This window comes from Phragmites australis, chromosome 4 (genome assembly GCF_958298935.1).
Source record: "Phragmites australis chromosome 4, lpPhrAust1.1, whole genome shotgun sequence".
Classification (NCBI taxonomy): Eukaryota; Viridiplantae; Streptophyta; class Magnoliopsida; order Poales; family Poaceae; genus Phragmites; species Phragmites australis.
In genome coordinates this window covers 49,466,947-49,482,000 of record NC_084924.1, presented here as the reverse complement: position 1 = coordinate 49,482,000, position 15,054 = coordinate 49,466,947, and the positions used below count along the sequence as shown (strand labels likewise).

Below are 15,054 nucleotides of genomic sequence, written 5' to 3'. Positions count from 1 at the left end.
TCAGAAGAAGCCGATGCCGATTTCGCCACAGGTGAAGCTGGGGATGAAGAATAGTCATGAGTGTCGTGTTCGCACCCTCGCTGCTTGTGGCTTGGGCGTTGTTTCCGCTGTGTACTTTGATGGCCGTTAGGCCAAGTTTGTAATATGTAGTACGGTTTGTAAATCCTTATTACTCAGTACCTTAAGTTTATGTACTAAGTTAGACTATGATACTACAATTGTTATACTGTGCGTATCAGCTACGTAATCCAGGGACTGATACAGGAGGCACAGGAGATCCCGGCAACGTGGGTCTTACACTATCTCAGCATGAGGACACGCACAACAGGGACACTTTACACGATGAAAAGCACTGTCGCTAGAGTCAGCCTCGATGCGGATGGACAGGAGCTAGATTTAGCGGCCGTGAAGCTCAATTTTGCAGCAACGAGGTCAATTTGAGCTCGATTTCGAGGTGGTGAGGTCAATTTCACGGCAACGAGGTAGATTCAGGATCTATTTGGTAGCGAGGAAATCAATATTTGCTCGATTTGGCTACGACGAGTTCGTCAATGGCCATGGCAGGAAAGATTTTTTTGAAGTTCATCGATTTGAGCTCGATTTCACAGTGACGCGGTAGATTTAGGATCGATTTGGTAGCGAGGATGTCAGTATTTGCTCGATTTGGTTGCAACAAGTTCGTCGATAACAACCTCTGACTGGACTGCACGCTGTCGCTTGACACGCCGTCCGTGCGCCGATGACCGGTGGGCTGCACTACGAAGTGGCTATGTCTAGCTGCAACGGCAGGCCGCAGGAGAGCGGTGCGGCCCAGGTGTGGGCCTAGGTGGGATTGAGAGTCTGGTTGGTTCTCTACTTTTAGCTAAGATGGAGAGGGATATTGGAAACCTTTAAATACTGAGAACCATATAGGACGTCTGTTGGAGATGATTGTTAAGGCAAAATTCCTAAATTTAACTATAGGGAGTTCTAGTGGGTGTCTCTTGAAGATACTCTAAGACTCACCTTATTGAAATCCACAAACTGGAGCATACCCTTACTATCTGGAAATACAATCCCGCACATCCTTGCGCACGCACGATTAATCCTTATGTCAATATCTCTCACGTGATATACATCTATTTATTGATCATCTTATCTACCTATTTTTTTTTCAACTACTTAAAATCTCAACATAAATAAATGGTCTTGATAGCTTATGTGTGAGCAAGAGCTACTTGAAGATGACACATCTGACAACGAGCCTTCGCCTCTCGATGCCCAAATGAGAATGATTTTACTGGGAAAGGGTACCGGATTGAATGACGATGTCGAGGAATTGTACACTACTATATATATTGTTTGTAATCTAAATATAGAGATATATATGTGATCGTAGAAAATATCACAAAGAGGGATAATATTTTTTTTATATAGGTCAGGTCTTTGAGTGGATAACAACCTGCATTCTATTTTATCTCGATTAATCTCAAGATCAAAATTTACACATGATGTGTGTATAGATCTAGTCATAAGAAGCTAACTGTATTTCTCTGTGTTCCTATTGCTAAAGCCTAGTTGGATGATAGTTGTTTTTATATAAATCTTCCATAGGTGTTAATGGTTCTAGCTAACTAGGCTTGATCTAGTTCTCGTGGCTTCGTAGATCTAAATGTGCAAGTTACTAGAGACGTGTGCTTGTAGAAAGATTTGTATTGACGTACCTCTCCTCTCCCTTTATAGTCCTCTCCTTTTATAATTAGGGAAACTTAGCCGTATCCTACTCGAACTACTTTAGATGCAATCTTTCCAAACTGACGATCTCCTGATTATACAGGAGACCTTTACCGAATAGAGGATAGCATCCCAATTCGATATGATTAATTTATTTATATTTGATCTCTATATATTTCTCCGTAATGGTTACGATATACACTGGATCGAGTAAGATATATAGAATTCTCGTATACCTCTTATAAATATACGATATTTATAGAATATATAATAATAATTATATATCCTCGGACGAATACCACATGTCGTGCAAACACAGGCAGCTGAAAAACAAAGGAAATAGACGAGGTATTAGTAAACACAAGCGCGGATGCAGGTGGTGCAGTAGCCAAGCTCAAGCATGAAAGGAGGCAGTGTCAGTCCCATGCCGGTTTGCCCATTGCCTCCTTGGGATGGTCGACGAAGGTGAGGGCCTCGAAGCCGCAGCGGCTCCCCCAGGTTGACCTTGGATATTGATGCAGGTTTGGAGTGGAACCAGATCCGGAGGAGGCAGCGTCAGGGTCGCAGGGGTAACTCGCCGCTGGGACTCGAGCGGGCCGGGGATGATGGTGGTGGGTGAAGTTCCAAGGAGGAGACGACCAGGCGATTCTACGTTTTTATACAAAGATGACCCATTAACTTCTGACGGTTCTATAAGTTAAAACTGCACTAGAACGAGCCTACATCATAAAATTAATCTTGTAGCAACAGCCACAACACAAATTAAACCCGTTCTTCGATAAAACTCTCTAGGCTACATCGGCTAGGACGACGATAGATGGATAAACATCACACATAGGAGTGACGAGTGAGAGTGTGTGCCTTTTCGACCGTGCATGTTGTTGCCCACACATTTCACAGAAAACGCGTGCAAAAATGAACACAACCAGAAGAAAAGCAAAACAGAATAAAGAGAGCCAGGGCAAGTTAAGCCAGCACACAAAGCATAAGCAGCCTAAACTCTCGAGGCCTATGCCGAGACGAGAACAACACGAAGCCACTTTTTGCCAACTAATCTGAAGGCCAAAACAACACCGATCCATCGAAGAATTCACCAAGGCCACAAGGATACGATGACGAAGCACCACGCATGACGCGTCGCTAGCTGCATGCACCAAACGTGACACCCCGTCGTCTCTTCCGATCATCCCCGCGTTATAAGCGCCTCGCCGGCCGGCCCAGCATCTCCACAGGGACATACAAGCAAGCCTCGTCTGTACTGTTTGATTTCGGTGCAGCAATCCGCTTTGATCCATCTATCGATCAGATAGAACGAACAGCCATGAGGGCGGGACGGCGCCGGTTCAACGTCGGCCGCATGGTGACGGCCACAGACCCCGGCACGCTCCGCGGCGCGTTCGCCGAGTTCCTCGCCACCGCCATCTTCGTCTTCGCCGCCGAGGGCGCCACGCTCTCCCTTGGTAAGTAAAGAGGCGACACACTACAGCACTATTAATTTACATGAACAGAATCCTGGCGTCTTTCGTTCATTCGCACGCGAACTTCGTCGTCATAACATGCATGCATGCACGTGCGTGTGCCTAGGCAAGCTGTACCATGACAAGGGCATGGTGAGCGGGCTGGTGGCCGTGGCGCTTGCGCACGCACTCGCGCTCGCAGCCGCTGTGGCGTCCACCATGAACATCTCCGGTGGGCACGTCAACCCGGCCATCACCTTCGGCGCCCTCCTCGGCGGCCACATCTGCCTCGTCCGGTCGCTCGTCTACTGGATCGCGCAGCTGCTCGGCGCGGTCACCGCCGCACTCCTGCTCAGGCTGACCACCGGAGGCGTGGTACGTCACTGTTATATGTATGCACGTGTAGTTAAGCTGAAGCATTGCCTTGCTAATTGAAGCTGCTCACGTCTTCATGGATTGATGCATGCAGCGGTTGCCAGAGTACGCGCTGGCCGCGGGCGTGGAGGGATGGCACGCGGTGGTGCTGGAGGCGGCGATGGCATTCGGGCTCATGTACGCGTACTACGCGACGGTGATCGACCCCCGGAAGGGCCACGTCGGGGCGGTGGCGCCGCTCGCCGTGGGGCTCCTGGCCGGCGCCAACGTGCTGGCCTGCGGCCTGTTCGACGGCGCGGTGATGAACCCTGCGAGGGCGTTCGGGCCGGCGATCGTGGGCTCGCACCGCTGGGGCAACCAGTGGGTGTACTGGGCGGGGCCCCTGCTCGGCGCTGGCCTCGCCGGTCTCGTCTACGAGCACCTCGTCATCAATCCGGACGACGAGGAGCCCGCGCCCAACTGCAGCAGCCGTAGAGCGTAGCAGATTGGAGAACGTCCTCTGAATAAAAGCAGCTTGGCGAACGTATCGTCTCCTGTTACAGTAGCTAGCTGGAATTTTCTATGCAATGTTCGTTCGTGTGGGAGTGACTGAGTTGGGTGTGCTGTGCTACCGAGCCCTATCTACATTTCTATACTCTTATATAATATACTAGTTCAACTATTTTCTATATTCACACTATCTTATACTTCTATATAAATAACTTTTCTTTTATCCACCTAATCTGTACATACAGGAATCATAACTCCTAAAAATAAAACGCTAAAATATCTTCTCACATAGCATCATCAAATCTCGTGACCCAAAACATCCGGTTCATCCAACACTTACATGCCAATTGTTAGGAAATCTAAAGTTTCACAATCGAATATGGACCTGTCTCGATATCTTGAAAGATTCTATTCTATCTTTTAGGGTTTTTAGCACTATATATACAGGGTAGCACCCCTCATTGTAAACACAGATGAATAAAGAATAGACAGCTTTTCCCCTACGCTTGTATCTCATTTTGCAATTGTTTCAGAGAGATCGCTGGACTACACCCAGTAGCAACGATTTCTCAACACGTTATCAGTACGAAGCTCTGTCGGAGACCAAACTCGTGGAACGAATCTATCTACAACTGAACTACACTGCATCGAATTCATCTTGCATCACGCGATCTACCGACATTAATCCCTACGGTATGTGGATGCTGAGCAAATAGATCGTTTTACGAACTAGATCGCAATTTGTATGTAATCGTCGTATCGAGGTTAGCAGTAGCCCTTGTCGCCACTGCACGTAGATGTACCGCCCTGCACGATCTGCTGTTGTCGCCCATGGAGGAGGAAGGACCGGCAGCTGGAAGTCCTGCCGCGGCACCGAATTGTTGTCAACGAAGGCGGCGTCTTTGCGCCCCATCTATGGCCCTGCTGGCCGCTGAAGACCGGCTTGGAGGCCCAGCTGCCGCATGCCCCATCAAAGCCACATGAAACGGAGGCGTATGTAGGCAGGGCAGCCCCACAGCGGTACCACAATTGTTGCCACGCAGGCACCATCTCCTGTACTCCTGCATGCATGACATCAGGACATCATCTCCCGTGAACAGGAAGCACAGGAGCAGGCGCCATGGCTCTGAAATCTGTACCATCGCTCGAAGTCGACTCTGTGCAGCCATGTGCGCACGCCGACGCACCCGAAGGCGCCGCCCTACCTGCTGCGGGTCGGGAGCCCCTACTGCACGCGCCGCCGAGCCATGCAGGATACCGGGGCAGTCCAAAATTGAAAAGAAAAAGGACATGTAGAATTTTTGCAAATTAATCCTTATAATTTTCTAAAAATTACGTAAATTCTAAAATTTTGCGTATAAATCTTAGGACTTTGCAGAAATCCCAAAAATACTTTTTCTTGCAGAAAAGTACCTCTAGAATTTGAATTTTGCATATATCTTAGTCATTATGCAATATTTATTTCTACGTTATTGTTACTGTTTAAATTGACTGTAATACGTTTAAATTTAGTAATATTCATATAATAGCATAGAAAATATCGAAAAATTACAGCAATCCAATTTAGCAACATGAAGCAACTTTACTAGTAGTAATACTTGCATCATTTATATATGTAGATGGCCGACATCACGAACAAGGAGTTCGCTGAGCTGAGTGCTGATGGTCGCAACTATCTCACTTGGGCATCGGATGTTCGGATTGTACTATGAGCAAAAAAGCTCCACGCTGCGATTGGCCTGGGAACAAGTAGTGCAATTGTTCCCACGGAGGATGAGAATGATCAGGCACTTCATTTTCTTCGCCATCATCTCTCTCCCACTTTGAAGGATGAGTACATGGCAATTACCAACGCTAAGGCACTATAGGACGCACTGCAGGAGCGTTTTGAGCGTCTTAAATACACAATCAAACCTCTCGCAGAGCAAGAATGGGTTCGGCTCCGTTTCTATAACTATAAGCATGTCAGAAAGTACAACTCCGCGCTGCACCGTATTTGCACACTACTGTGTCTCTGTGGGAAAGAGATCACAAAGGAAAAGAAAATTGAGAAGACTCTCTCCACTTTCCACCCAAATACGGCAGAATCCGCACGCAATCATCGTCAATCAAATTACAAGAAGTATTCTGAATTGATTGATGTGTTGCAACTCCATGAAGTTCATGATGAAGTTATAAACAAGAACTTCTTATCCAACCGCAAGGGAAGAGCAGTGGTCTAGAAGTCAATCACATCTCTTTCAAAGCGTGCAAGAACCGCAATAAGAAGCGGGTGAATGGAGGAAAGAAAGTGGTGGCAGACAAAGTCAAGCCTGGTGATGATAATGGTAAAACAAAGAAAGAAATCAAGTCATATGGTGAGCAGAACCAAATATGCTATAAGTGCGGTGTTTGGGGCCATTGGTCCCGAATCTGCAAAGCACCAAAGCATGTTGTGGAAGCATACCGAAAAAAGAAGAAGGAGACACCAGAAGCACACCTCACCATTGCAGTGGGAATGGAAGAGGACAAAGCAGTCGAAGTTGAAAGGGATGCATTTCACATGGAAGTTGATGACGCTCCCGCAATGACTGTAAAAGACCTCCCAATGAAAGATGCAGAGACCTCTACTTTGCCCTCCTCCACGGACATAGAAGATGCCATAAATAATGAAGCGGAAAAGAAAGTCATTGAAGCAGAAGTGGTCGGATTTTTCTCAGACTCTATCTAGAATTAGAGTAATTAGCCATTCAATTAGTTGCTGAATTTAGGAGGATTGAATAAATGTAAGCTCTGGAAGAGAAATCTTAGCTGCAAACAATATTATTTTTCGATAGTTAATGAAGCATTTAGTCTTGTTGCTACTTTCTCGCATGTGAATGATTGAATATTTTATTTATAAAATATGTGTGGCACCCGCATGGAGGAAGTGTGTATTATAGATAGTGGAACCATAAACACCATCTTAAGAGAAAAGATGTATTTTCAGTCTATTAGAAATAGCTCTGGAAAGGTGATGACTGTCACTGGAAGTCATAAATGCATAATAGGTTCTGGAAGAGCCACAGTCATACTACATATGGGAACTACTTTGCACATTGAGAAAGCATTGTTATACCCTGAATCTACAAGAAATCTCTTAAATTTTAAAGACATTCACGCTAACGGTTTCCATGTAGAAACTGGTGAAAAAGATGGTAGGGAGTACCTATACATCACTAAGCGTGATAGCGAAGTGAGAATACTAGAAAAACTTCCCTCCATGAGCAGTGGCTTATACTACACTCGCATTAGGGTATTTGAAGTGTTCACTACCTTGAAGACTGTGTTTTGAAGTGCAGAATTACTCTCCCTGTAGCATGATAGGTTAGGTCACCCTGGTCTTAGAATGATGATAAACATAATTACTTACTCACAAGGTCATGGCATAAATGTGAAGAATTTTCCGAATCATGAAGATTTTGTATGCTCTGCATGCGCTACTGAAAAATTAATAATAAGATCGTCTACCTTGAAGGTACAAGATGAAATCCCTGCATTCCTGGACCGAATCCAGGGGATATTTGTGGTCCTATTCAGCCACTTTCTGGCCCATTTCGGTACTTTATGGTATTAATAGACGCATCCTCGAAGTGATCGCATGTATGTCTATTATCTACCCGCAACCATGCCTTTGCAAAGTTGATCTCGCATATCATACAAATCAGGAATAATTTTTCGGATCATCACGTGAAATCCATCAGAATGGACAACACTGGTGAATTTACTTATAAAGCGTTCGATGATTATTACACTGGTATGGGAATTAAAGTTTAACATTCTGTACCGCATGTCCAAACTCAGAATGGACTAGCCGAAACGCTGATAAAGAAAATAAAGTTCATTGCAAGATCTTTGTTGCAGCACTGTAATGTGCCTGCTACATGTTGGGGACACGCAGTCTTACATGCGGTAGCTCTCACTAATTATAGACTATCCTTCTACAACATCCAGTCACCTATGCAACTAATGCAAGGTGTAATTCCGAAAATTTTCCATTTACGCAAATTTGGATATATGGTTTATGTGCCAATACCGCTGCCACAGCGAACCACTATGGGACTTTTGCGGAAAGTTAGAATATATGTCGGTTATGAGACTGCATCCATAATCTGATATTTAGAACCAACAACTGGAAATTTGCATACAGCCCGCTTCGCTGACTGCATTTTTGATGAAAATAATTTTCCGTCATTAGGGGAGGAAATATACCCTTGGATGAAAAATATCGGGAAATTATATGGCAGGTTGAAGGAATTGCTGCACATGATTCTCGCACTAGTGAAGCAAACGGTGAAGTACAGAAAATTATCGATTTGCAGAAATTAGCAAACAATCTGCCTGATCATTTTTGTGATTTGAAGAGCGTGACTAAGTAGCATGTGCCTGCACGCAATGCACCGGAGAGGGTGAAAGTACTAAAAGAAGGTACCCCTCATCTTGTCCTAGAAGCTCCGAAAAATAATAAAAGGACAAGAAATTCGGTTTCTCAAGTCTCAAATAGCCGGAGACGTCCGACGAAGGTGGGAAATGAGAGCTTACCACAGCCAATCGCAAAAGTGCCCCAAAGAAAAAAGAAGGGGAGCCAGTTGAGACCTAGCGATGGTATGGAATCTCAGGAAGTAAGTATACCAGATTTGAATCTTCCCACACAGCAGGGAACCAACGAAAATGCGCGCGCTAAAATTGACGCTGATAAACTAAAGGACCTTGTTCTAATAGTAAGAAATTATGAAGAGCAAGATGAAGAATCACCTGAAAGTGCAGCCCATGATGAAATAGCAATAAATTATGTGATTTCAGGGGAATCCTGGAATAGAGCAACCACAATAGTCGACACATATTCCGCAAATAAAATTGTCATAGTCATAGATCATGACACTGAGCCTGCATCGCTCGCTGAATGTAGAATGAGGTCAGATTGGGAAGACTGACAGAAGGCAATAACAGCTGAACTGTTATCCCTGAATAAAAGAGAGGTTTTCGGGCCAGTATGCTGCACACCTCCCCACATTAAACCAGTCGGATTTAAGTGGATTTTTGTTCGTAAGAGGAATGAAAGGAATGAAGTTGTGAGGTACAAAGCACGCCTAGTGGCACAAGGTATCACTCAACGACCAGTCGTTGATTATGAAGAAACTTATTCCCCGGTGATAGGTGGCATTACCTTTAGATATTTAATCTCAATGGCAGTCAACCTGGAGTTGAAAATGAAATTGATGGATGTTGTGACCGCATATCTTTATGGAAGCCTAGATTCGGTCATTTATATAAAGGTACCTGAAGGAATACCACTGCCGAATCAGGATAGAGGAAATAGACACCTTTATAGCGTACAATTGAAGAAGTCGTTGTATGGGTTGAAACAGTCAGGTAGAATGTGGTACAATCGTTTGAGTGAATTTATTGGAAAACGAGGCTACACAAATAGCACGGATTGTCCCTGTGTATTCATAAGAAGGTCCCAGAATGGATTTTGCATAATATCAGTATATGTAGATGATCTGAATATCATTGGTACAAAAGAAGATATAGAAGAAGCAAGTTCCTACTTAAAATCTGAATTTGAAATGAAAGATTTGAGTAGAACCAAATTTTGCTTGGGCCTGCAGTTAGAACATGTGACAGATGGAATCTTTGTACATCTGTCAAACTACACTCAGAAGATGTTAGAGCAGTTTGGTTTTGAAAAATCATTTCCTGCTAAAACCCCTATGGTCGGAAAGCCATTACAAGCAGATCAAGATCCCTATAGACCTAGAGAAGAGGGGGAGGAAGTATTGGGACCGAAATTCCCATACTTAAGTGCAATAGGTGCGCTGATGTATCTGACTAATTGCACTAGGTCAGATATAGCGTTTGCAGTAAATCTACTTGCACGATACAGTGCAGAGCCCACTAAAAGGCATTGGAAGGGCTTGAAGGATATTCTGCGCTACTAGAAAGGTAGCAAAGATCTATGTCTGTTCTACAGAAAGAATCAGGATCTAAGATGCTGGGTACCTGTCAGACCCGCATACAGCGAAATCATAGACTGGCTTTGTTTTCTTATATGGTGGAACTGCAATATCCTGGAAATCGTCAAAGCAAAGCCTTGCATCTACTTCGACGAACCACTCAGAAATAATAGCTTTATATGAAGTCGCACGGGAATGCGTATGGCTTAGAAGAGTGATCAATCATATCTAGCAGTCATGTGGTTTGAATACTACTAACAACCCTACCATTATCTATAAAGATAATGCTGCATGTGTTGCACAAGTGCAGTCGGAATATGTGAAAAGTAACTTAACGAAACATATCAACCCCAAGTTCTTTTATGATCATGAATTGCATAAAATGAATAAAATTAAGGTAATGCATACCAAGTCATGTGAAAATCTTACAGATTTATTCACTAAATCTCACCCTACATCTAGTTTTGAAAGATTTGATCGTAGCATTGGGATGATGAGGCTTAGAGAGTTGCATATTTCAGGGGGAGAATTTTCATATAATACCGATATTAAGAATTAAATCTTAGTTAAGAAGATTAAGTGCCTAAAGTTAATCATGAAGATTATATGAAGTATTTTTGGGTGGATTGTACTCTTTTTCCCTTAGATGAGTTTTTTTGAAGTTTCTCATGTTAAGGTTTTTAACGAGGCAATTCATGTAACCATGTTGCGAGCTATATACTCTTTCTCCCAATTTTTTTCATTGGATTTTTGGGGAGTTTTGATGAGACATATGCATTTCGCGAGAAGTACACAAGGGGGAGTGTTAGGAAACCTGGAGTTTCACAACCGAATGTGGGCCCGTTTTGATCTCTTGAAAGATTCGATTCTATCTCTTAGGGGTTTTTAGCACTATATATACAGGGCAACACCCCTCATTGTAAACACAGATGAATAAAAAATAAACAGTTTTTCCCCTACACTTGTATCTCCTTTTGCAATTGTTCTCTTGAGAGATCGCTGGACTACACCCGGTAGAGCGGTTTCTCAACACCAACATCGTTTCACCTCCTCGTCACCACAAACCCTAGCATATCCTCCACGCCGCCTCCTCCCTGCTGTTGCTGCAGTGTTCCGCGTCCACTCCTTTCCCCTCTCTGCCGCTTCAACCAAACCTTCTGAGCTCGCATGCCCGCGATGGACACCTCCGCCACCGCCGGGCCCTCCTCCTCTGGTGCTGAGGCTCCCGCTCAGCCCTCGCCGCCGCCGATGGCTCCACAGGTGGCGGTGCAGGGAGCCGGCATCGGCACTGTGTGGGGCGTGTCTGCCGCCACCACACGTACTGCCGCAAGTAGACCTCCACGTCATGTTGGCTTCTCCGCTCCCCCGTCCCTCCTCCCCTCGTCTTCCCCGCTCCCCTCCCCCTCGCGCCCCGTTGCGAGTCCATGGACATCGTTTGTTTCCCCCTTCCCATCCGGGCGGGCCGCCACCTCCCCCCCTCCCCCCCGCTAGCTCCTCTGCCTTCCCACGCCACCATGCGCTCCGCCAGTGCAGACCTCCACGCTGCGATTCCAAGGACGCCCTTCTCCACTACGTAGCGGCACGATGATCAGAAGCACCTCCCAATCTCCAATCAAATTGAAATTCTGATCAAGGTCAGCTCCTTCTCTCCCCTGCTCCCTCAATTTTGATTGATTTTTTAATTAATGAACTATATACTAAAGGATTAAACACTTAATACAAAGATTACATTACTTTATTTTTCCTCTTTACACCAAATAAATGCCATTGTAGGAAAAGTTTACCTCTTCATGCAATAACTTGGAGAAGCTCCCGTTAAAACAGTATTGCTTTGTTGGCATTAATCATTTTTCCGTTAAAAAGGGTGACCTCTAACTCATTCCGTATGGAAGTTTTGGTTTTTCTATGTTGGGAGATATGCACAGCCGTCGTGATTATTTCCTTATCTTTGTGTTCGTGTGAAACAAGAGGTTCACTATCCGTTTGTTAATAACTGCCATTGTTATGGCTATTTCGTATGCTTTTAAGTATAAATGTTCCATCTTAGTATATGTTTAAAGTTCCTTTTTGAGAGGATACAAGCAAAGACGCACACGGCTCACGCCGCACACGCACACACGTGTGCGTCCCTACACACGCAAGGGATGGGATCGGAGGACTCCAAGGCCTCTGGTGCATGGGAGATGCGCAATACCACTGAATACGCATGCATGTGTATCCATAACCTGCTCAGGATATACTCTCAGAGGTACATGCACATGAGATTTAATCCCAGGCGGTAGGTGAGGCATGCATGTTGATACTGGGGATATAACACGCACGGGCTGAGCGAAACCCCGTTGCTCAGACCACCCAAGCTTAGCTCGGTCCTCGATACCCTACTTTTTAGTTCATAGGGTTTAGCAGTGTTCTTTTTGTTCAAATAAAGTTGAAGTGTTAAAGTCAACTTATCCCACTTTTAAGGTTGACTATGGCAGTATCATTTTCATGCAACTAATCTAATTGTTCCTAAAAAATACTGATTATCAAAACTCATAGAGAGAAAGAGACAGGGAGCTTTTTGCTCCACTGTAATTATCTCTCTCTGTAAAACTGAAAATTTATCTTCAATGAGGCGCAAAACAGATAACTATAATGTTTAAATTTATGAGCTGAGTTTTTATTTATTCATTGATGCATCTAAAATTTTATTTATAATATTTGGGAAATAACTTAGTAGATGATCTTTTATGTGAATGTATAATAACTAGAACAAGCGGGGAAATAACTGGAATTTTTTCACTATTTGTGTAGCTTGCAACACACAACGTCTGGTTGTCGTAGGCCATTGATCTATTAAGTGAATGTACAATAGCGTGTTCATCAGTACGAATAGCCATATTTTTTTCTTTGATGTATTGCCGCTGACCACTGGTTTGGGCGTTGCATCTGGTGTTTCAGCTGTTAGCTGGCCTACAGCTTTGATTTTGTCTATGCGGCTGTTCTGGCGTCTGTTGACAACCATGGATCCTGATGTGTGTTGATGAGAGCTGTCACTGCTATTCTTTATAGTCCCCCATCCTGGTGCACCATATTCAGGCGCTCAGTTTGTTTCTGTACAATGGATGGGGTATTAGTGAGAGAGAGCATACATAAGTATTTGAATGGTTCATTTGTAAATGATGAGTGAACCCATTTTTCCTCTGGTTATTCATCCTTCCAAATGATGTTGTTTTACATGTTCATTTGGCAGTCGGGTTAGACATATGTTGCTATCGGTAAATTAGCTTTTGACATGAATTACTGAAAATACCAATAGTCAATGTAATTGCAGATTAATGAGGGAGGAAAGGATCCAATCAACAATTTTCGAATGTGCTATGAAGGTTCCTCTGCCAACAATGATGTTTATATTTGCTTGCCAGTGAGACAGTGGATGTCTTTACCAAACAAAGAAGTATACTTCTGGCCATCCTCAGATTAATGGTGCTGTGTCGCTTCTGCTAGCTGTGGTGCTAGCAATTGACCACACCATCTACTTAATTCCTTGTTCACCAGGTGCTTACAGAAATGGTGAATCTTTGGAGGTAGATGTTAATATTGGTGATGGGGTCTCAAGCTGTCACTTGGTACTTATCGTCAGCATATCGCCATCTGAATTTTGATAAGATATGCATCAGTCTAATCTTAGATAGTCTTGTTAGCGAACTACTCTCGCGACATTGAAATTTTAGTTGTGAATTGTGCAATTCCTTTTGTTAGAGATGAACCAGTCATAGTCAATTATATTACCTTCCAGATGTGCTATGTTCGCAAACCTGCATATGGAGGCGAGATTACTGTTTCTAGGGTTCTTTTGTAGGTCTTTTGTCGGTTTGTCGATGTGCCATAGGAGTGATGCCAGGGCGAGCTATTGCTTCAGGTGTGGACCATATTTGGGAGCAAAGCCGACTTGGAGCTCGAGACATGCTCAAGATGATGGCAGGGACACCAAGTATCATGTCACAGGCGATCAACTGTCTACAGGTAATAAACACAATACTATGGATTCCATTTGAGATTTGACTATACTGTTCAAGATAGATCAATATCAAGTGAAATGGCCACACCATTTGAATATCATTTGAATTAGCACCCTTACTGCAATATAAACACTATTTACTTTGATTGTACTAATGCTTTAACTTCTAGAGTATTCAGCCTTACGATTAGCAGTAAAGCTTTCCCTATATGATGAGAAAATTTCTAACCCATCATCTTAGTCCACCAGATAATTGGAAACTAAATCGTACATTAATGGTAGAATTTTATACCAGAAAAGGAGGTGGGCATTTACTAATATTAGAATTGAGAAACATACCTGACATTGTGCACATACAAATACTTCGATTCGTTGATAGAAACATAGTGATGTAAATTGGGTTCTTCAGCGATAATTTTGTAGGATTATTTGCATATAGGTTTTTTTAACATAAGAAGACAAAGTAATGCAAATATTAGGAATTAGGGAGTTTGTTGAGCACCAAATATTATCTCTTCTTATCCTAACAACAAATCTGTTGTTTGTTGCCAATTTATTGTGTGGAGTCGACTTCTCCTCCTTTGCTTTCCCATCGTTGAGGTGACGATAGCACTCATTGTAATTTAATCTATTGTTTTGAGCTGACACAGAGGTAGAAGCAAGCGTCGCCGACAGAGGCAAGAAGAGCCATGAGTTCTTAGTGCCGGACTGATGGTCACCAGCCAACGAGCGGGAAGCTGTCGTGCTGGTTGAACAGGTGGGTAGCAATGTGCAGAGACAAATCAAAGTGAAAACACCAATAAAACTAATCACATTTTCTTAGTTGATATCAAATCTTCTTCTTTGTTTTCTCATTATTTAGTTCACGCTTCGCTTCTCTTGTGGTGAATACAATTTGCCTAGACATCTGCTTACAAGGTGATGAAGATCTCACTGAATGCCATACAAATGTTCGATAGAATGTCTAAGTGAGTCACAATGACAACTATTGGGAGCATCGAGACTTGAGAGCATAGCCATCCAAACTTATTGAAGCTTTAGCAAC

General features: G+C 43.7%; 2 protein-coding genes across 2 annotated transcripts; both read left to right on the top strand.

The window, feature by feature from the left end:
* Nucleotides 1-2,955: 2,955 nt before the first annotated feature.
* On the top strand, nt 2,956-4,026 carry LOC133914917 (aquaporin TIP3-1-like). Its single transcript, XM_062357879.1, has 3 exons — nt 2,956-3,173; nt 3,298-3,545; nt 3,640-4,026. The coding sequence occupies exons 1-3, from the start codon at nt 3,035-3,037 to the stop codon at nt 4,024-4,026; spliced, it is 774 nt and encodes a 257-aa protein (XP_062213863.1). The 5' UTR covers nt 2,956-3,034.
* A 7,159-nt stretch (nt 4,027-11,185) lies between these two features.
* LOC133914916 (uncharacterized) lies at nt 11,186-11,500 on the top strand. The gene has a single exon (XM_062357878.1). The coding sequence runs from the start codon at nt 11,186-11,188 to the stop codon at nt 11,498-11,500; it is 315 nt and encodes a 104-aa protein (XP_062213862.1).
* Nucleotides 11,501-15,054: the final 3,554 nt, after the last annotated feature.

Coding starts and splice junctions, on each gene's coding strand:
- LOC133914917 (XM_062357879.1), top strand. CDS start 3,035: ATGAGGGCGGGACGGCGCCGGTTCAACGTCGGCCGCATGGTGACGGCC. Junction 3,174..3,297: donor GGGCGCCACGCTCTCCCTTG/GTAAGTAAAGAG, acceptor GCGTGTGCCTAG/GCAAGCTGTACCATGACAAG. Junction 3,546..3,639: donor GGCTGACCACCGGAGGCGTG/GTACGTCACTGT, acceptor TGATGCATGCAG/CGGTTGCCAGAGTACGCGCT.
- LOC133914916 (XM_062357878.1), top strand. CDS start 11,186: ATGGACACCTCCGCCACCGCCGGGCCCTCCTCCTCTGGTGCTGAGGCT.